The 23,576-nt window shown below is 43.0% G+C and overlaps 2 protein-coding genes across 2 annotated transcripts in view; one reads left to right on the top strand and one right to left on the bottom strand.

The window, feature by feature from the left end:
* Positions 1-2,722: 2,722 nt before the first annotated feature.
* pex2 (peroxisomal biogenesis factor 2) lies at positions 2,723-22,012 on the bottom strand. Its single transcript, XM_014157164.3, has 3 exons — positions 21,922-22,012; positions 5,599-6,092; positions 2,723-5,328 (listed from the first exon to the last, which is right to left on the bottom strand). The coding sequence occupies exons 1-3, from the start codon at positions 21,923-21,925 to the stop codon at positions 4,843-4,845; spliced, it is 984 nt and encodes a 327-aa protein (XP_014012639.1). The 5' UTR covers positions 21,926-22,012; the 3' UTR covers positions 2,723-4,842.
* LOC106578416 (uncharacterized) overlaps positions 21,536-23,576 on the top strand; it is a 138,768-nt gene continuing 136,727 nt past the window's right edge. Inside the window, exon 1 of the mRNA XM_045702053.2 lies at positions 21,536-23,137. Coding sequence (XP_045558009.2) covers positions 22,889-23,137 — 249 coding nt within the window. The 5' untranslated portion in view covers positions 21,536-22,888. The remainder of the gene's footprint in view (positions 23,138-23,576) is intronic.

Here is a 23,576-nt window from a genome sequence, read left to right as displayed (position 1 = left end):
TGGCATTCTCTTAATCAGCTTCACATGGAATGCTTTTCCAACAGTCTGGACAATATTTTGCCAGAAGTGCTGTGGAACATCCAGGTGCTCTTTTGCGAACTTCAGTGTTTTCTTTTGGACAGCAGTGGCTTCTTCCGTGGCGTCCTCCCATGAACACCATTCTTGTTTAGTGTTTTATGTATTGTAGACTCGTCAACAGAGATGTTAACATGTTCCAGAGATTTCTGTAAGTCTTTAGCTGACACTCTAGGATTCTTCTTAACCTCATTTAGCATTCTGCACTGTGCTCTTGCAGTCATCTTTGCAGGACGGCAACTCCTAGGGAGAGTAGCAACAGTGCTGAACTTTCTCCATTTATAGACAATTTGTCTTACTGTGGACTGATGAACATCAAGGCTTTTAGAGATACTTTTGTAACCCTTTCCAGCTGTATGCAAGTCAGCAATTCTTAATCTTAGGTCTTCTGAGATCTCTTTTATTCTTGACATGGTTCACATCAGGCAATGCTTCTTGTGAATAGGAAACTCAAAATTTGTGAGTGTTTTTTATAGGGCAGGGCAGCTCTAACCAACATCTCCAATCTCATCTCATTGATTGGACTCCAGGTTAGCTGACTCCTGACTCCAATTAGCTTTTGGAGAAGTCATTAGCCTAGGGATTCACATACTTTTTCCAACCTACACTGTGAATGTTTAAATGATGTATTCAATATAGACAAGAAAAATACAATAATGTGTGTGTTATTAGTTTAAGCAGACTGTGTTTGTCTATTGTTGAGAGTAAGATGAAGATCAGCTCAAATTGTATGACTAATTTATGCAGAAATCCAGGTAATTCCAAAGGGTTCACATACTTTTTCTTTCCACTGTAAATGCAGAAGGCTTTAACTTCTCTTCAAGAAGATTGGATGGTTATGGGTCTGAATAAAAACTGCTATAGCCGACCACCATCGCGCGTTCGCTCTTCTTTCAAACTCCCCGTTCTAGTTCTATTAGCTGCTGTATTTAACACGAAGCAAAACATGCGCTTGCGTCCCTCTTCGAACAGTCTATTAGTATAAGAAATGCTAAAAACATTATGTCCAGCAAGCTATTTTAGTCTAGCTTTCCCTGCATGGGACTCTAGTCTAGCTTTCCCTGCATGGGACTCTAGTCTAGCTTTCCCTGCATGGGACTCTAGTCTAGCTTTCCCTGCATGGGACTCTAGTCTAGCTTTCCCTGCATGGGACTCTAGTCTAGCTTTTCCTGCATGGGACTCTAGTCTAGCTTTCCCTGCATGGGACTCTAGTCTAGCTTTCCCTGCATGGGACTCTAGTCTAGCTTTTCCTGCATGGGACTCTAGTCTAGCTTTCCCTGCATGGGACTCTAGTCTAGCTTTCCCTGCATGGGACTCTAGTCTAGCTTTTCCTGCATGGGACTCTAGTCTAGCTTTCCCTGCATGGGACTCTAGTCTAGCTTTCACTGCATGGGACTCTAGTCTAGCTTTCACTGCATGGGAGCGTTTTTTAAGGAGAGGCCAGAGGAGCACAGGTGCTTACATATTGCGCAAGAGACATAGGCTATAAGTTAGAAGCTTATTATGCATAACCCATTATTAATTAGCTAAATATAATGCTAATACCGCATCAAATGTAAACTCAGCAAAAAAAGAAACATCCCTTTTTCAGGAACTTGTCTTTCAAAGATAATTCGTAAAAATTCAAATAACCTCACAGATCTTCATTGTAAAGGGTTTAAACACTGTTTCCCATGCTTGTTCAATGAACCATAAACAATGAATGAACATGCACCTGTGGAACGGTCATTAAGACACTAACAGCTTACAGACGGTAGGCAATTAAGGTCACAGTTATGAAAACTTAGGACACTAAAGAGGCCTTTAGTGTCTGCGTGAGCGTGCCTTAGGCATGCTGCAAGGAGGCATGAGGACTGCAGATGTGGCCAGGGCAATAAATTGCAATGTCTGTACTGTGAGATGCCTAAGACAGCGCTACAGGGAGACAGGACGGACAGCTGATCGTCCTCGTAGTGGCAGACCACGTGTAACAACACCTGCACAGGATCGGTACATCCGAACATCACACCTGCGGGACAGGTTCAGGATGGCAACAACAACTGACCGAGTTACACCAGGAACGCACAATCCCTCCATCAGTGCTCAGACTGTCCGCAATAGGCTGAGAGAGGCTGGACTAAGGCCTCAGGCTCTTGTCATGGTATCTCTGTGCATTCAAATTGCCATAGATAAAATGCAATTGTGTTTGTTGTCTGTAGCTTATGCCTGTTCATACCATAACCCCGCCGCCACCATCGGGCACTCTGTTCACAACTTTGACATCAGCAAACTGCTGGCCCACATGACACCATACACCATGGTCTGCAGTTGTGATGCCGGTTGGACATACTGCTAAATTCTCTAAAACTACGTTGGGGTGGCTTATGTTAGAAAAATGAACATTCAATTCTCTGGCAACAGCTTTGGTGGACATTCCTGCAGTTAGCATTGCCAATTTCACACTCCCTCAAAACTTGACACATCTATGGCATTGTGTCGTGTTACAAAACTGCACATTTCAGCATGACCTTTTATTGTCCCCAGCTCAAGGTGCACCTGTGTAATGATAATGCTGTTTAATCAGCTTCTTGATATGCCACACCTGTCAGGTGGATGGATTATGTCGGCAAAGGAGAAATGCTCACTAACAGGGATGTCAACAAATGTGTTCACAATTTCTGGGAACTTTTATTTCAGCTCATGAAACATGGGACCAACACTTTGCATGTTACGTTTATATTTCTGTACAGTATATTTTAATTCATTAAAATCATCCAAGGACAGGTAGGCCTATTTGACGCATGAACAGACACAGGCACGTGCGCACATGCTCATAAACACCCCAACATACAGAATCAGAGGCAGCATAAAAAGCATGGTGGTTAGGCATTTTAATAATTAACATGAACATCATCAGTAAATACTGTAGAATCCCTGTGTATTGATCTCATGAGCAAAAGTCCTCAAGCCAAGAAACACCAAATATTTTCTTTGTGTCAAACAAATTTCATCAACCCCTTCAGAAGTGAACCAGTCAGGATGAGTGTATTTATGTGTATTAGCGAGTTTGTGTAAGCTAGACCAAACCAAACAGGCCTCAAAAGAAACTAAGCCGTCAGTAGTGTATGTGTCTGTGTGTATGTGTCTGTGTGTGAGAGAGAGAACCAGCCTGACCAAACCCATCTCTCCACAAGGCCCCAACTCACCTAGAGTCCTGATTGATCGCCTCCGCAATCAGCAATTAAGCTCCAGTGATCATCCAGAGGAGGGGGTCTCTGCTCTCCGCAAGCCCAGAGAAGGCCTCACTGGGCAGGGCTACGTTTGGCCCGGGGCTGGGCTCATTGGAGGAGGTTAACTCCAGCATAAATAAGCATCTTTGCAGTCATTACAGGGATTAGGCAGTGATTCGCCTGCAAGGAACCAAGAGGCTGCCAGAGGTTCACTACAGTTCACAGCCTGACTTATAGGGAGAGGCCCGCCGAGATTACTGAGTGTGTGTGAGAGAGACAGAGAGAGAGAGTGTATAAGTGTGTCTCCAATCTGAGCCCCTGGCTGCCCCTTGATCTTTTGCATGTTTTGGCAGTGTGAAAGGGGATAAGGAGAGATGGAGAGAGAGCAGAGGGAGAGATGGGAAGAGAAGGAGAGATGGAGAGAGAGCAGAGGGAGAGATGGAGAGAGAGCAGAGGGAGAGGAGAGATGGAGAGAGAGCAGAGGGAGAGGAGAGATGGAGAGAGATCAGAGGGAGAGGAGAGATGGAGAGAGAGCAGAGGGAGAGATGGAGAGAGAGCAGAGGGAGAGATGGAGAGAGAGCAGAGGGAGAGATGGAGAGAGAGCAGAGGGAGAGGAGAGATGGAGAGAGAGCAGAGGGAAAGATGGAGAGCAGAGGGAGAGAAGGAGAGATGCAGAGGGAGAGAAGGCAAGATGGAGAGAGAGCTGATGGGAAGAGAGCATGGGGAAAGATGGAAAGAGATCAGAGGGAGAGAAGGAGAGAGCAGAGGGAGAGGAGAGATGGGAAGAGAAGGAGAGATGGGGAGAAGTGTGTATGTTATAACTTTCCTAAATTTCTCTCTTCACTTTAAAACAAGAAACACCCATTAAATGGGGTCATTATTTGGGTATTAATTAAATTGACTACATTTTAATGAACAGAATTTAGGCACAAATACAAACAGATGCAAATTTCGTTAGCGGTGATGAGCAACAGAAAATCATCCATTATTTATTAGTCCCGTCAGTCATGTTTTTGCATTTTTCATCAGAACAAATATTCCCATTTGAACAGAACAGAGCAGCACAAGGCCAATTTGGGGCAGAATCAACACATTTCTTCATCAAATATATGCTCTGTGTTTCTCCAACAGTCACTCAGAGCTGTGTGAACAAACAGGCCTGTCCAAAGTCTAACAGTAGGAATGGAGGGGTAACAGGAGCAGGATGGTCAGTGTGTGTGTGCTCACATACATTATACATGGGCAGAGAGGCCCTGTCTGTTCATACAACAAACTGAATCTCAGTCATCATCATCTTGTCTTTCCAGTGCATCTTCCATCGTCACCCAGAGTATCTTAAGCAAAGAAACCTTGCTCAGTTAAAGGGTCCCTCTGAGACCTTTTGTGTGTGTGTATTTCTGAATGTCTGTCCGTGTTTGTGTGTGTGCGCATGTGCAAATGTCAATTTTTCTATAGACACTGTGTATTGAAGTCCATTCACTGTGACCTTGAGTGTTACCAAAAGCTCACTTTACAAGTAAAGCCGTGTTGTGTGTTCCCGTGACTGGATGTGACGGTATCATCTAGTGTGGACGTCAGTCATCTCCATCTGCAGTTTGACAGCCTTTGCCTCCCCGACTTCCACGCCACACTTAGGACATGTCAGGTAGGCGTCGGCGATGGAGTGACTCTTGACGCAGTAGTAACAGAACACATGACCACAACCTACCATGTGAGGCATGGTAGGCCACTCCCCACACAGACCACACTCCTTCCACACTGCTGAGCCCTCTCTCACCCCCTCCTCCCCTCCCTTACCCACTCCTAGGGGGTAGAGCAGTGAATACATGGTTGTCTTGATCTTCCTCATGTTGACTAGAGGGAGGAGGAAGATGAGGAACTCAGCGAAGCCGTGCCACAGCAGCTCTCTATTCATGTACTGGAAGGCTGCATCCCGGACTGCCTGGGGCTTAGTGAACACCGCACGGATACCCAGGATCCTTTCTGTCAGAGACGGGTGGCGCCCCTTCCTCAGGAACACCAGGAAGTTGATCACGTTGGCTACCTGGGGAGATATTAGCGGCATGAGTAACAGCTAGCCCAGGGTTTCCCAAATTCGGTCCTCAGGACCCCAAGGCATGCACATTTTGGTTTTTGCCCTAGCACTACACAGCTGATTCAAATAATCAACAAATCATAAAGCTTTGATCATTTGAATCAGCTGTGTAGTGCTAGGGCAAAAACCAAAATGTGCATGCCTTGGGGTCCCGAGGACAAAGTATGGAAAACGCTGAGCTAGCCAATCAAAACTCAGAACTTTACTTTATGACCCTACCTGGGTAAGGCCGGTGATCAGAGAAAGAACTCGACGCAGTCCCAGACGCAGACCTCCATCGGCAGGGGGACTGCCGCCCAGCCCCAACCCCAGGGAGAGGAGCAAGCTATGGGATCGCTCTGTCAGCCAGCGGGGGCCGACTGTCAGCAGGGCCAGGCCCAGCCTCTGTCTCCTGCTCAGGGCCCTGTAGCGCTGGGATAGTGACAGAGTGTTGTGGTAACGGAGGTTCATCATAGACTGGCCCACCGTAGCACTGTTGGGGTAGACTGTGAACCTCCAGAGAAGGAGCTGGAGCAGGGCCTTGAGTTCAGGCTCCACGGGAGTGAGCAGGCCTGGGCGGAAGTGTTGGAAACACTGGGAGAACTGGTTCCACACCAGCTGGTCCAGAGCAGAGTCCAGCTCAAAGGCATCCAGCTGGTTGATCCTCAAGACAGGAGTCTGAGGGTCTGGACCTGAACCTCCCTCTGGTGGGGGATGGGCTCCTCCGGTAGAAGCTGGAAAAGAAGAGGAAGATGAGAATCAAAAATTGTACTTGTAGGCTACATCACATACATACAGTATGCAATGCAAGGATTTATCAAAGGTGCTTCACAGTAACATAGGCCTAATCCCAAACGAAACTTTTGGCAAGAATAAACTGTCTTGGAAGGACGAAACCTTGAGAGGGACCAGATGTAAAGGGATACTTTGACATTTTGGCAATGAAGCCCTTTATGTACTCCCCCTGAGTCAGATGAACTCGTGGACACAATTTTAATGTCTCTGCGTCCAGAATGAAGGAAGTTAGAGGTAGTTTCGCGAGCCAATGCAAAGTGCAATCTTAGTGTAATGACGAAGTCTACAGGAACAGCTGGCATTCTAGCTGTCATATAGACGTCCAGTCTTTGCGCTAACGCTAGCCAGCAACTTCCTTCAAACTGCACACAAGAGACATAAAAATGGTATTCCCGATTTCATCTGTCTGAGGAAGTACAGTAGATAAAGGTCTGCATTGCCAACATCTCAAAAGGAGAAGTTTGCTTTTTTACAACCAAATCAATTGTTTTGTAAATTGCATGTTATAGAAAGGTCCAGATTTCACTTGTTTTTGAGAAACTTAACGCAACCAGCAATTCATTTCCTCATCCTCGTTGTGTAGTACAGGGCTTCTAAAAAAGGTTCCAAAAACACCCAAATACATCCTTTTAGAAACCGAAACGCTGTCAGTAGTGACGTAGGTCTTTGGAAGTTGTACACATGAAATTGTGTAATTTTGAACTTTATCTGCAATGTTATATTCCATTTTGTGTGACTTGAGCCATTTCCCCTATCCAGCTACTCCATTCTCTGTGTAGCCTGCTGCTACAGGTAACTGCCAAAATAAAGGAAACACCAACATAAAGTGTCTTAATAAGGGGTTGGGCCACCACGTGCCGCCAGAACAGCTTCATTGCACCTTGGCATAGATTCTATATGAATTCATTACATTTTATATTCGTGTCAGATTGCCAATTGGCAACCCATCCTTTATGGGATTAATTGACACACACAAACATTACAATAATTCACTATGGTAATTACATGATCATTGTTCTTCAGGTGTTCTCTACATTGCGTATCGCATAAAGAGTGAAAAACAATTCTATACATTTAAAAAAAAATCAATACATAATAGTAAATAAGGTTATCCAAACAATACTTACATCCCTAGAGCAGTAAAATATACTTACTGTACATACATACATACATACATACATACATACATACATACATACATACAGCTGAAGTCGGAAGTTTACATACACTTAGGTTGGAGTCATTAAAACTTGTTTTTTAACCACTCCACAAATGTCTTGTTAACAAACTATAGTTTTGGCAAGTCAGTTAGGACATCTACTTTGTGCATGACACAAGTCATTTTTCCAACAATTGTTACAGATTATTGAACTTATAATTCACTGTATCACAATTCCAGAAGAAGTTTACATACACTAAGTTGACTGTGCCTTGAAACAGCTTGGAAAATTCCAGAAAATGATGTCAAGGCTTTAGAAGCTTCTGATAGGCTAATTGACATAATTTGAGTCAATTGGAGGTTAACCTATAGGGAGGAGGTCAGAGACCTGGCCGGGTGGTGCCAGAATAACAACCTATCCCTCAACATAACCAAGACTAAGGAGATGATTGTGGCCTATAGGAAAAGGAGGACCGAGCACGCCCCCATTCTCATCAACGGAGCTGTAGTGGAGCAGGTTGAGCGCTTCAAGTTCCTTGGTGTCCACACCACCACCAAACTATCATGGTCCAAACACACCAAGACCGTCGTGAAGATGGCACGACAAAGCCTATTCCCCCTCAGGAAACGAAAAAGATTTGGCATGGGTCCTGAGATCCTCAAAAGGTTCTACAGCTGCAACATCGAGAGCATCCTGACTGGTTGCATCACTGTCTGGTACGGCAATTGCTCGCCCTCCGACAGCAAGGCACTACAGAGGGTAGTGCGTATGGCCCAGTACATCACTGGGGCTAAGCTGCCTGCCATCGAGGACCTCTACACCAGGCGGTGTCAGAGGAAGGCCCTAAAAATTGTCAAAGACCCCAGCCACCCCAGTCATAGACTGTTCTCTCTACTACCGCATGGCAAGCGGTACTGGAGTGCCAGGTCTAGGACAAAAAGGCTTCTCAACAGTTTTTACCCGTCAAGCCATAAGACTCCTGAACAGGTAATCAAATGGCTACCCGGACTATTTGTACTGTGTGTGCCCCCCCAACCCCTCTTTTACACTGCTGCTACTCTCTGTTTATCATATATGCATAGTCACTTTAACTACCGTAATTTCCGGACTATTAAGCAAACCATGAATATAAGCCGCACCCACTGAATTTAAAACAAAGTATTATTTTAAACTTAAATAAGCCACACATGTCTATAAGCCGCAGGTGCCTACCGGTACATTGAAACAAATTAACTTTACACAGGCTTTAACGAAACACGGCTTGTAACAAAAATAAATAGGCTTTAACGAAACACGGCTTGTAACAAAAAATAAAAAATTAGCAGTAAGCTTTAGTTGTCTTTTTGCACTGAGTCAATTCTTCACACTGCTGTTTCCAACATCTTATCATCGACTCATTAAGACCAAGCTCCCGTGCAGCAGCTCTCTTTCCTTTTCCAACAGCCAGATCAATCGCCTTCAACTTGAAAGCTGCATCATATGCATTTCTCCGTGTCTTTGCCATGATGAGGGTGACAAAATGACTACAGTAATCAATGATGGGAAGTTTGAGAGCGCTCGATTTAATCTAAACAGTAAACTAAAAAGTTGTTTGACCTTAACCCGTTCGGCAATTTCATTGGTCTAATGAAAGCTTCATGCCGCCAAAAAACTGAGCACGTCACAGAATGTGGTTTTTTGGAGAAAAAAAAAATTGAAAGCGGGAAAAATCCATATATTAGCCGCGTCATTGTTTAAGCCGCGAGGTTCAAAGCCTGGGAAAAAAGTTGCGGCTTATAGTCCGGAATTTACGGTATACATTCATGTACATACTACCTCAATTGGCATGACCAACCAGTGCTCCCGCACATTGGCTAACCGGGCTATCTGAATTGTGTCCCGCCACCCACCACCCGCCAACCCCTCTTTTACGCTACTGCTACTCTCTGTTTATCATATATGCATAGTCACTTTAACCATATCTACATGTACATACTACCTCAAAATCAGCCCGACTAACCGGTGTCTGTATGTAGCCTCGCTACTGTATATAGCCTCGCTACTGTTATTTTTCACTGTTGTTTTTATTTCTTTACTTACCTATTGTTCACCTAATACCTTTTTTGCACTATTGGTTAGAGCCTGTAAGTAAGCATTTCACTGTAAGGTCTACACCTGTTGTATTTGGCGCACGTGACAAATAAACTTTGATTTGATTACCTGTGGGTGTATTTCAAGGCCTACCTTCAAACTCAGTGCCTCTTTGCTTGACATCATGGGAAAATGAAAAATCAGCCAAGACCTCAGAAAAAAGATTGTAGACCTCCACAAGTCTGGTTCATCCTTGGAAGCAATTTCCAAACGCCTGAAGGTATCACGTTATTCTGTACAAACAATAGTACGCAAGTATAAACACCATGGGACCACGCAGCCGTCATACTGCTCAGGAAGGAGCCGCGTTCTGTCTCCTAGAGATAAACGTACTTTGGTGCGAAAAGTGCAAATCAATCCCAAAACAACAGCAAAGGACCTTGTGAAGATGCTGGAGGAAACAGGTACAAAAGTATCTATATCCACAGTAAAACGAGTCCTATTTCGACATAACCTGAAATGGCGCTCAGCAAGGATGAAGCCACTGCTCCAAAACCGCCATAAAAAAGCCAGACTACGGTTTGGAACTGCACATGGGGACAAAGATCACACTTTTTGGAGAAATGTCCTCTGGTCTGATGAAACAAAAATAGAACTGTATGGCCATAATTACCATTGTTATGTTTGGAGGAAAAAGGGGGATGCTTGCAAGCCGAAGAACACCATCCCAACCGTGAAGCACGGGGGTGGCAGCATCATGTTGTGGGGGTGCTTTGCTGCAGGAGGGACTGGTGCACTTCACAAAATAGATTGCATCATGAGGCAGGAAAATGATGTGGATATATTGAAGCAACATCTCAAGACATCAGTCAGGAAGTTAAAGCTTGGTCGCAAATGGGTCTTTCAAATGGACAAGGACCCCAAGCATACTTCCAAATTGTGGCAAAATGGCTTAAGGACAACAAAGTCAAGGTATTGGAGTGGCCATCACAAAGCCCTGACCTCAATCCTATAGAAAATTTGTGGGCAGAACTGAAAAAGCGTGTGCAAGCAAGGAGACCTAAAAACCTGACTCAGTTACACCAGCTCTGTCAGGAGGAATGGGACAAAATTCACCCAGCTTATTGTGGGAAGCTTGTGGAAGGCTACCTGAAACGTGTTAAACAATTTAAAGTCAATGCTACCAAATACTAATTGAGTGTATGTAAACTTCTGACCCACTGGGAATGTGATGAAAGAAATAAAAGCTGAAATAAATCACTCTCTATTATTCTGACATTTCACATTCTTAAAAAAAAAGTGGGGATCCTAACTGACCTAAGACAGAGAAGTTTTACTGGGATTAAATGTCAGGAATTGTGAAAAGTTGAGTTTAAATGTATTTGGCTAAGGTGTATGTAAACTTCTGACTTCACAACATTTTGTTTGTTTTTTAAGTAACTCTCATGCTAGAAAAGGTTGGAGACAACTGTACATACATAGATACATACACTACAGTTCAAAAGTTTGGGGTCACTTAGAAATGCCCTTGTTTTTGAAAGAAAAGCACATTTTTTGTCCAATAAAAGAACATCAAATTGATCAGAAATACAGTGTAGACATTGTTAATGTTGTAAATGACTATTGTAGCTGGAAACGGCAGATTTTTTAGGGAATATCTACATAGGCGTAGGGGCCCATTATCAGCAACCATCACTCCTGTGTTCCAATGGTACATTGTGTTAGCTGATCCAAGTTTATCATTTTAAAAAGCTACCGTAAATTCCGGACTATAAGCCGCAACTTTTTTCCCAGGCATTGAACCTCGCGGCTTAAACAATGACGCGGCTAATATATGGATTTTTCCCACTTTCCATTTTTTTTTCTCCAAAAAAACACATTCTGTGATGTGCTCAGTTTTTTGGCGGCATGAAGCTTTCATTAGACCAATGAAATTGCCGAACGGGTTAAGGTCAAACAGTGACGAGAGCGACAATGAAAACGATCCAATATCGGATGAAGCAATTCTGAGGCTATTCAACTCTGACACCGAAGGAGATGACTTCAGTGGTTTCAGTGCACAGGAGGAGGAAGATAGTGACCAATTACTTTCTTGGTAGGCTACTGTTTACTGCTAATTATAATTTTTTTGTTACAAGCCGTGTTTCGTTAAAGCCTATTTATTTTTGTTACAAGCTGTGTTTCGTTAAAGCCTGTGTAAAGTTAATTTGTTTCAATGTACTGGTAGGCACCTGCGGCTTATACATTTACATTTAAGTCATTTAGCAGACGCTCTTATCCAGAGCGACTTACAAATTGGTGCATTCACCTTATGATATCCAGTGGAACAACCACTTTACAATAGTGCATCTAAATCTTTTAAGGGGGGGGGGGGGGGGGGTTAGAAGGATTACTTTATCCTATCCTAGGTATTCCTTAAAGAGGTGGGGTTTCAGGTGTCTCCGGAAGGTGGTGATTGACTCCGCTGTCCTGGCGTCGTGAGGGAGCTTGTTCCACCATTGGGGTGCCAGAGCAGCGAACAGTTTTGACTGGGCTGAGCGGGAACTGTGCTTCCTCAGAGGTAGGGGGGCCAGCAGTCTAGAGGTGGATGAACGCAGTGCCCTTGTTTGGGTGTAGGGCCTGATCAGATCTTATAGACATGTGCGGCTTATTTATGAACAAAATAATACTTTTTTTTAAATGCAGTGGGTGTGGCTGATATTCAGGTGCGCTCAATAGTCCGGAAATTACGGTAATTGATCATTAGAAAATCCTTTTGCAATTATGTTAGGCCATCTGAAAACTGTTGTTCTGATTAAAGAAGCAATAAAACTGGCCTTCTTTAGACTAGTTGAGTATTTGGAGCATCAGCATTTGTGGGTTCGATTACAGGCTCAAAATGGCTAGAAACAAAGGCCTTTCTTCTGAAACTCATCAGTCTATTCTTGTTATGAGAAATTAAGGCTATTCCATGCGAGAAACTGGCAAGAAACTGAAGATCTGGTACAACACTGTGCACTACTCCCTTCACAGAACAGTGCAACCTGTCTCTAACCAGAATAGGAGTGGGAGGCCCCGGTGCACAACTGAGCAAGAGGACAAGTATATTAGAGTGTCTAGTTTGAGAAAGAGACGCCTCACAAGTCCTCAACTGGCAGCTTCATTAAATAGTACCCGCAAAACACCAGTCTGAAAGTTAACAGTGAAGAGGATACTCCGGGATGCTGGCCTTCTAGGCAGAGTTGCAAAGAAAAAGCCATATCTCAGACTGGCCAATAAAAAGAAAAGATTAAGATGGGCAAAAGAACACAGACACTGGACAGAGGAAATTTCTAAGGAAATTTGCATGCCTCAGCTCGAGTCGCAACAAAATCATTGCACATTGCAGATAAAGTTTGGAATGACAATTTCATGTGTACAACATGTAAAGACCTACATCACTATACTGACAGCGTTTCAGTTTCTAAAAGGACGTATTTGGGTGTTTTTGGAGCCTTTGCTCATGTTTTTTCAAAGCCCCTTTACTGCCACAACGAGGAAAACAAGTGAAATTGCAAATTGTTTTTGTCTAGACCCTTCTATAACATGCCATTTACATTAAAAATGTAGATTTGGTTGTAAAAAAGTTAAATTCTCCTTTAAGATGAGAAGTCCATCCTATTATGCATTTTTAAAGTGGATCTGAAATCACTTTTCACATGTAAAACCCATCCTAAATGTGGCCTTTGAGCGTTGCAATGCGGAGGCACATGGGGTCTTAAGATGCACATGGACACACACACACACACGGTCTTAGCCGAGATAGGGGTGTGCGGAAGAATCACATCAACAGGGATTAGCCTAATGGCGCAGTCTTGGCTACACCGTAACCATCTGCCAATATGGAACTACTTCACTCCCCGGTGGACTCTATATGAGATCCCACCACTGTGACGTCTGGATGACTCCTCACTGAGTGTCTGTGTGAGTCCATGTTTCTATCTCCCACTACCCCCCCCACCCATATGAAATGGTTTAGAAATGAAAGGCTGAAGGAGAGAAAAAGAGAGAGAGAGAGAGACCTTTGTGCTGTGGTGAACAGGATTTGTTACGTGGCTTTAAGAGATTTCAGCTCTGGAATGGAAATATGGCAGCTTCGACTAAAGGGGACAGTTGTGACACTTAGACTGAGTTACATTCTAATAGCAGCACTGCGGTGCTAAGAGTTTATTTTGGTCCATAAGAACATCTTTCATTCATGATGTTTCAATAGACTTCAGATGATACAGTACCACCCAGTTACATTTAGAAATGAATGAAATTGGTGACATTTTAAAGGTAATAAGTCATTCAAGTTTAATTTAATTCATGACACTATTTACGAGTGCGGCATACAATGTCTATTATACGAATTTAGAATTAAATTTATAAAGTAGCCTAAAACTTACAAGAAAATAAGTAGGTGAATATCAAATAATTACATAAAGATTCTAATATATATAACCTAATTTGTTATGTCACATCATTTAGGTGACATAGTTAAGCATAATTGGTCCTTGGTAAATAATAATGCATTTAATTTGTATAGTGCTTTTCATTAGAATTATCTCAAAGCTCTACTGAGAAACAAATGAAGTAGTAGCCTCACGTTTGTATGCACTGCCTCAGTGTGGGCGTATGCGCATGCCTGCATGTGTGTGTCAATCAGGTAGGCAGGCAGGGGCATACGTAGATAATCCACCGGTCCACAGCGCCATATAGCCACACAGTGCCAAGTGTGAGAAATATCCCCCTCTCTCCATCCCTTCCTCCTTCCCTCCCTCTCGGGAGAATCCCCTGGCTTGGTACTCCCTTCAACGCTGTTATTGAGCAGTTGACAAGTTATGAATGAAAATGTTTTATTTGGGAACACAGTATTGACAGCCGGCTATCAATAGTACTGTGGCTATTGTCAGGGGCCTGTCAATATTAATGTAATTATGATGTAAGAGGATGAGAGAGATGTTAGAGTCAGGCCACTGTAACGTCTTCTAGACACACACACACACACACACACCACACACACATCAATAGCAGGATTACTATTGACAGCAACCCTCAGACTCTCAGCTATATGCCAAATACATAACAGCCCCACACTTCAGTCAATACTCTCTGCCTATAAAAATGAAGTAGTGAAATTTACAGGGCTTTCACCACAGAACTGGAAATCTATGGCTCTTATGTAATGGTCAGAAGTCACCGATCAATGGGCAGTGGTTAGGCTTATTGTAAATAAAGGACATACACTTACAGAGGCACGAAAGAGCAAACACACACACAAAGATTATGTTCAAGCATTGAACAGGAGCCATCGACTTCATAATGGATCAACACAGGGAGAATGCCCTCTCCTGGAGCTGGTGAGTGAGTAGAGTGAGAGTGAGAGAGGACTGACTGACTGAGCGTGGGTTATTGCCTAAAGTTATCTACTATAGGCCTAGTTCTGAAATCAATACAAAACAAGTAAAAAGCTAGAAGCCTACACATTTCATGGGGTAAATGTAATGATTTTTAAATTCTATATTTACGATTGCTTCAAACAGCATTTTGGGGATATTTCGAGATTTAGGGAAGTCTGAGGCCAAATGAATCATTACTAGGACAATGTCAATACACAACATATGGATATACTGCCACAACAACAACACTAGCACAAAGGGTTTATATGGAGGAAAAACCACTACTGCACCATGAGAAATAATAGGATAAAAACACAAGCGCTCCGTGGCATCCAAGCTGTAGTCTGCTGCTCAAATCAGGGCTTATGACAACTGGCGCAAAGTGACGAATGAGTGACAGATAAGATTGCGGCATATCAACTGTCACCCCCACCCCTAGGCATCATCCTGTCGGCTACGATCTACTGATGGAAAAAGGGATAGGAAATAAAAGAACAGAAGAAAAAAAAAACGAGTGAAAACAGATAAGCACAAACTGCTCAACGACAACACCCTGACCTTGAGTGTGTCTGGCTGTCACAACTGGACAGGACAGAACATTCCTGAAGCGAACATTGCAGCTCAGCTCGAAGCAAGGCTATAAGGAATCAAGGGAATTTGGGAGGGTGGCTAGACTGTTATCTTGACCTTGGGTTTAGACATAGTGCCAGGAATGGTACCTTTAGGACAAGAGATAGAGAGGGGACGGGGTGGGTGTCTATATCCCCAAAGGACAGGACACATAATAGTGATATTATCCCCATCTTTTTCTGATCACTGAGGCATAATTATATACATGCCTCCTTCAGATATAAAATGTCTAATATATGTATGCCTGGCTTTGTATATAAGCAATTTATTATGCATCAAACTCCTGGCTTAGACTCTCGTACACAAATACCAAGGCAGTTAGCTTTGCTTGTTAGCCTACATTCTCTGAACTAAAACATAAACTGTTACAATTGGCTCTCCTACTGTGTGGAATATGCCTTTGGCTCTCACCCTATATTTCTCCTCTCATGTAAATGAATTTGTGTAAAAGGTCTGGAGAATGTAACCTTCCATTCTAAGCACTCAAACCTCTTTTATTCCTCTCTTTATTGCTCTTCTCTCTCTGGCCAGAGTGCTAGGCCTACTAATGTTTTCTCAATGAAAATTAATGAGAATGTCAGTTTTGGAACTTTTAAAAAGTGATGTCATGGCCATTACAGGTATGCTAAGATTAGCCAGGCGGTAAGAGGACTAATTGTTATGAGTCTGTTTCATAAAAAATGGATGCGTGTAAATGCAGAGAGTGGTCCTAGACCCTGGCTCCCTCTCTCTCTTGGTGTGTGTGTGTGTGTGTGTGTGTGTGTGTGTGTGCACTCAAATGCTTTATCAGGACTCCCCTACTCACCTAAGACTAGGGTTGCAAACTGACTAGGGTTGGAACTTTCAATACATTTCTTGGTTTTCCAGAAATCCTGGTTGGAGGATCCCAGATATCCTGCTTATTCCCTCCTGATTCCGGGAAACCTCTAACTCGGATTTTGGGAAAACCAGGGAATTTATTGAAAGTTGAATGAATTTTGTAACCCTCTACCTAACACCATAGAGAGCCAGCGGCAAGGGGGGCCTAGTTAATGCCTGAAAAAATATATCCCTTCTGCCTGACACAAAGATTTGTGCTCTGCTTAATCTGGTTTGCTCAGAACGTAAATTATTTAGGAGAATTAATTGATTTTGTAAGTACAAAGGTGGAAGATACAAAGCTTGTATGAGTAATAAGTACAGCAGGGTTTGCAGGAAAACAACTTAAAAACTCATGAAACATTTAGGAGGCCAAAGAAGCGCATTGAATGGTGAAGCAAGAACAGTTAATGAATGAGACATTTTTTGTTGTGTCTGATGAAGTAATGCGCAACTGCTGTGGCCTAACCTCATGCAAATAAAATGTGTAGCATTAAGAATATTTGATCAACTAATGCATGACAGAAGACAAACGGTGATGTGCAAACTTTTGTTCTCATGTTTTATCAGTTGTACACAGCAATTAAAACGATTGAGCAAATGGAATGTTTAACGTGCTAGAGTGCCAGACAGACCCTGGCTTGTGAAGACCCAAGTAATGTTTTTTTTCTCTCTAAAGCGGACAAAGAATGCTGTTAAAAGATGTGCTCATGTCTGGAGCAGTCACTCATCACAGTAAAAACACTTCACAGAAACGTGCTGGCGTGATGAGTAGCCTAAACTCGTCTGAGGCCTGAAGGCTTGCGTTAGCTCCTCAAGCAAATGCCTAGGCTTTAGCTCAGCAGGCTAACAGAGTGTTGAGGCTTTTAGGTTAGACGAACCAAGTTCAAACACAGTCTGTCAGACGACTACCCCTGCCGGCATTTGAACTGTGGATTCATTACAAACATTCCTACTGAACAACCCTTTTAGAGGACAGGGCCGGAGAGTAGAGAGCTTTTTCAAATGAGTGCAGCAGACAAAGCTGTGTCCATGTTAATGCCTGTTAGAGAAATCTATAGCTGACCTCTTGACCTCTAGCTGAGATCACACCCCAGTTTAACTTCACAGATTCCCTTAAAAACCCACTCAATATGCTAAGTGTTCTCTCTCTCTCTCTCTCATCCAGTGTAATCATCTGCTCTAGATTCTCTTGATAACAACACTCATTCTTAGTTCTTAATTCGTAAAGTCTACACATATCAGCCATTTAACAAAAAACGCAAAGCTCCTCCATTTTGATAATAAGGCAAGAGCATTATGTGATAATCAGTCAGAGGATTAGGTTGGCACAAGGCAAAATGGCCAGCTACAGAGTAATTGTAAAAGAGAGATAGAATGAAAAAAAAAACGAATAGAATAGAGGACGATGATTGAAGGGAGAGGGATGGAGTGAGTGGCCTCTTGAAAATCAATAAAATCACCTACTGTACAGAAATAATGACATCTCTTTCTCTCTCTCTGCTTTTAGACTGGCCTGGAGTGAGTTAAGCTTAAGGCTGAAATGGCAGTATAGCCTACTGCAATAATCAAATGTATAGTACACTAATTAATACCTATGGGGATAATTCCTGTTATAATATAGCCTATATACAGTATTCACTATATATACAGTACCAGTCAAAAGTTTGGACACACCTACTCATTCAAGGGTTTATCTTAATTTTTACTATTTTCTACATTGTAGAATAATAGTGATGATAACAAAACTATCAAATAACACATGGAATCATGTAGTAACCAAAAATATGTTATATTTCAAATTCTTCAAAGTAGCCACCCTTTGCCTTGATGACAGCTTTGCACACTCTTGGCATTCTCTCAACCAGCTTCACCTGGAATGATTTTCAACAGTCTTGAAGGAGTTCCCACATATGCTGAGCACTTGTTGGCTGCTTTTCCTTCACACTGCGGTCCAACTCATCCCAAACCATCACAATTGGGTTGAGGTCAGGTGATTGTGGAGGCCAGGTCATCTGATGCAGCAATCCATCACTCTCCTTCTTGGTCAAAATGCCCTTACACAGCCTGGAGGTGTGTTTTGGGTCAATGTCCTACTGAAAAACAAATGATAGTCCCACTAAGCGCAAACCAGATGGGATGGCATATCGCTGCAAAATGCTGTGGTATCCATGCTGGTTAAGTGTGCCTTGAATTCTAAATAAATCACTGACAGTGTCACTTGCAAAGCACCCTCACACCATCACACATCCTCCTCCATGCTTCCCGGTGGGAACCACACATGCGGAGATCATCGGTTCACCTACTTTGCATCTCACAAAGACAAGGCGGTTGGAACCAAAAATCACAAATTTGGACTCATCAGACCAGAGGACAGATTCCAACCGGTCTAATGTCCATTGCTCGTGTTTCTTTGCCCAAGCAAGTCTCTTATTATTGGTGTCCTTTAGTAGTGGTTTCTTTGCAGCAATTCGACCATGAAGGCCTGATTCACACAGTCTCCTCTGAACAGTTGAAGTTGAGATGTGTCTGTTACTTGAACTCTGTGAAGCATTTATTTGGGCTGCAATTTCTGAGGCTGGTAACTCTAATGAACTTATCCTCTGCAGCAGAGGTAACTTTGGGTCTTCCTTTCCTGTGGCGGTCCTCATGTGAGCCAGTTTCATCATAGCGCTTGATGGTTTTTGCAAGTGCACTTGAAGAAACGTTCTAAGTTCTTGAAATTTTCCAGATTGATTGACTTTCATGTCTTAAACTTATGATGGACTGTCGTTTTTTTTTTTTTGCTTATTTGAGCTGTTCTTGCCATAATACTGTAGTATAAATTGAATCTATGATCGTATGCTATCCATTTGTTTTTTGTACGTGTGTGTCTTGACACTATATAAACGAGTCACCCTGCAGTGTTTGTGATTATACCCTGATGAAGACAGCTTGCCTGTTGAAACTTTGGACATAAACTTTTTGCATCTGAGCTCTTAGAGTGTATGGCTCTCCTTTATTTTCAAGCTTGCCATAATACTGACAATTAATAGGCACACCTGTTAATTGAAATGCATTCCAGGTGACTATCTCATGAAGCTGGTTGAGAGAATGCCAAGCATGTGCAAAGATGTCATCAAGGCAAAGGGTGGCCACCTCATGAAGAATCTCGAATATAAAATAACACTTTTTTTGCTTACTACATGATTCCATGTTATTTCATAGTTTTGATGTTGTCACTATTATTCTGCAATGTAGAAAATAGTAGAAATAAAGAAAAACCCTGGAATGAGTAGGTGTGTCCAAACCTTCGACTGGTACTGTATATATATAATTTTTTGTAAATAAATTACAGTCGGTGGTTGGATTAATCCTGATATTCAAGTGGTGTTCTTATGATATTCAAGTAATAGGTATTAAGGTCACGATTAGTGATGGGGAAAAATTGATACAGTTACATATTGTTATTTTTGACGATATATCGTATGATATCTTTTTGACAATATCGTAATATTATTTTGCCGCTAGTTGGCTATACCTGCACCAAAACTCCAGTATTTTTCCTTCATAGCGTGTTCTCCATCTTCTTTTGTGAACCATCAGATCCTCCTCTCCACCCTCTCCGAGCTGGGCATCTCCGGCGCGGCCCACGCTTGGATTGCGTCCTACCTGACAGGTCGCTCCTACCAGGTGGCGTGGCGAGAATCTGTCTCCGCACCACGTGCTCTCACCACTGGTGTCCCCCAGGGCTCTGTTCTAGGCCCTCTCCTATTCTCGCTATACACCAAGTCACTTGGCTCTGTCATATCCTCACATGGTCTCTCATATCATTGCTATGCAGATGACACACAATTAATCTTCTCCTTTCCCCCTTCTGACAACCAGGTGGCGAATCGCATCTCTGCATGTCTGGCAGACATATCAGTGTGGATGACGGATCACCACCTCAAGCTGAACCTCGGCAAGACGGAGCTGCTCTTCCTCCCGGGGAAGGACTGCCCGTTCCATGATCTCGCCATCACGGTTGACAACTCCCTTGTGTCCTCCTCCCAGAGTGCTAAGAGCCTCGGCGTGACCCTGGACAACACCCTGTCGTTCTCCACTAACATCAAGGCGGTGACCCGATCCTGTAGGTTCATGCTCTACAACATTCGCAGAATACGACCCTGCCTCACACAGGAAGCGGCGCAGGTCCTAATCCAGGCACTTGTCATCTCCCGTCTGGATTACTGCAACTCGTTGTTGGCTGGGCTCCCTGCCTGTGCCATTAAACCCCTACAACTCATCCAGAACGCCGCAGCCCGTCTGGTGTTCAACCTTCCCAAGTTCTCTCACGTCACCCCGCTCCTCCGCTCTCTCCACTGGCTTCCAGTCGAAGCTCGCATCCGCTACAAGACCATGGTGCTTGCCTATGGAGCTGTGAGGGGAACGGCACCTCCGTACCTTCAGGCTCTGATCAGGCCCTACACCCAAACAAGGGCACTGCGTTCATCCACCTCTGGCCTACTCGCCTCCCTACCTCTGAGGAAGCACAGTTCCCGCTCAGCCCAGTCAAAACTGTTCGCTGCTCTGCCACCCCAATGGTGGAACAAGCTCCCTCACGACGCCAGGACAGCGGAGTCAATCACCACCTTCCGGAGACACCTGAAACCCCACCTCTTTAAGGAATACCTGGGATAGGATAAAGTAATCCTTCTAACCCCCCCTTAAAAGATTTAGATGCACTATTGTAAAGTGGTTGTTCCACTGGATATTATAAGGTGAATGCACCAATTTGTAAGTCGCTCTGGATAAGAGCGTCTGCTAAATGACTTAAATGTAAATGTAAATAGGGAGCCAATTTGTTTTCAGCACTTTTATTTCCACAACTGATCAAAACTCGTTTTCTCATGGCTCTCTCTTGTCCCTCTGCAGCAGGCATATGGTGAACAATATGCTTTGAAAATCCAATCACAATACATATCCTATCGACACCTAAGTATCTTGATAATATCTGGATCTTGATGTCCCTAGCAATTCCCAGCCCTTGTCATGATACAACTGCAGCTTGCTGTCAAGGTGAAACACGTCATTGGAATTTCTAGCAAACAAACGTAACACACGTTTGTATTAATTACGTCGATTGTTGCAGAACCTTTCCTCCGTTGCAAAACGTTTTGCAACAGAAACCGTTTACGCCAAAAGAGAGATGGTTTGCATCGAAACGAGAGTTTCTATTGGACTAATTTAGGTAGGTCCCTCCCTTTTCCCATATTTGCTTCCGTTTGGTTCTTAAATGGTTCCCATTGCAAGACCTAATTTATACACACCAGGGATGTAATCGTTAGTCCAAAGAGTAGCGTTTTGCAACGAAAACAATAGTTTATATTGGACAGATTCAGGTAGGTCCCCCGTTTCGTTCCTAGTGAATACACCCCAGATGGACCGTCATATTGTCATTTTGATAAGCGACACAGTTCATCGATACTGAACTGTACATAATGCAAATCAAAGCACATGAGTATACATGTGAGTATACGTTCCAACGAAGTAGCATATGCATTGGCCACTGTTTGCAATATGTCTGGCGCAAATATATCGATTGCCGTTTAAATGTAATTGGAATATGCAGCTAATATAACTTGGCAATGCATTGTATTTCATATGACAAAAAGGGGACCGATATTTACCCATTGTTTTGCTTGAAATCGACCGTTTGTCACCTAGACGTGAAAGCACTCTTCATTTCCGGGTTGTCAACGCTAACCACTCCTCTAAAAGCGAACGGGCCAATCGACAAATGAGTGCCCAGCAGCAAGCAAGTTTAGCCAATTGCGTTAGGTCGCTGATTTCTGAGGGTGCACACCGTCATATCTATTGGGTGAAATAACAGTGTGCAATCACTGCAGCAATATTTGTGTGTCCTGTTGCCACAAGGAAAGGGAACCAGTGAAGAACAAATCCCATTTGTAAATACAACCGAAATGTATGTTTATATTTGAACCCTTTTGTACTATTTGCACACTATATAACACTGTATATAGACATACTATGACATTTGATGTTTCACTAGCCAATAAAGCCCCTTTAATTGAAATTGAACAAACGTGTAACGCAACAGCGAGGTAAATATTAAAATCACGGCGGGTAACAACCGCATGAAGTCCATGAGGGAAGATACCTCAACTTAGCTCAATCGACGATGACGTTATAGTATCTCGATCAATCAACACTGCACATTTGCAGACGGAAAGCTGCTTGAGCCAATCGTATCCCTTCAAAGGGCGGTCTACTAGCTATTGCAAGCTCTTCTCGCACACGTCAAAACTGGAAACTGATGGTTGTAGTTACCGACCTAACAACCAACTTTTCTCCAATCACTTTTACTTTTTAACGATACACATGGAAAGTATAATATTTTTTGAAAAACCATGTCTATAAGCCAGTGTTGACAGTAGAGTTTTGTTTGTCATTATACAGCATAGTTATCGAGACAACAGACCGAAACAAGAAGAGAGCAACTCTGAGTGATGATAAACAAAGCATGATAGCTAGCAAGCTAACGTTAGATAACGAATACCTGTGAGGTCATTTGAGTAATGTTTTAGCAAGTTAACCAAAAAGACAGTTCAGTTTTTAGTGGGACGAACTAGCAAAATGGATTATAAGAGCAAAAAGTCCACTCTGTCCGGGGAAAAATCACAGGGGTCTGGTCACAAAAGTGACAAGCCACAGCAGAACAACTCGACGTCAAGAGTTGATGCTGATCATGGTGGTGGGATCATTCACTGTTTTGTTACCAAGAACATGAAACACCTCCTGGATGAGTTTAAGGGGCTGTATGAGGAGAGGTTGAGACGCCTAGAGTTTGACACAAGAGGGGGCACACATGAGGACATTTTACAGGTAGGTGAACCTGGTGAAGTGTCACTTAATTCCACAGCAGGTCATTTTCTATCATCATGTCTTCATTATGGTCATAGCTAAATGGGATACCGTTTATGTCAAATTGACGTAAAAAATGTCTTGCATTTTAGCTAACCCTAACAATTTTCTCACCTTAACCTAATTCCATAAATAACCTAAACCGTAACCCCACCCTCAGGCATGGTTGCTGCCAGTTTAAGACTGTGTGACCCACTCTCAACTGCTACAATATATGGTGTTATATCAATTCACATAACATTCGAGCAAGCTGGCAACAAAGCCAGGTAACCACTTGGACAAGGCCACTCAAGTTACTGTATTAACGTTAGCTCTCTGTCCTCTGCATATGCCTACTCCTTCTCTGTAACCAATTGTGACAAATAAAAAAGAACAAAACAATATCTACAGTCAGTGAGCA

The sequence above is a fragment of the Salmo salar genome, chromosome 19 (assembly GCF_965601325.2).
Source record: "Salmo salar chromosome 19, fSalSal1, whole genome shotgun sequence".
NCBI lineage: Eukaryota > Metazoa > Chordata > Actinopteri > Salmoniformes > Salmonidae > Salmo > Salmo salar.
Note: the sequence above shows the minus strand (reverse complement) of the source record. Positions and strands in the feature narration are given on the sequence as shown.

Excerpts from the sequence above, each read along its gene's own strand:
- pex2 (XM_014157164.3), bottom strand. Across the intron at positions 5,329-5,598 it reads TGATCACCGGCCTTACCCAG|GTAGCCAACGTGATCAACTT; the intron begins GTAGGGTCATAA and ends ATATCTCCCCAG.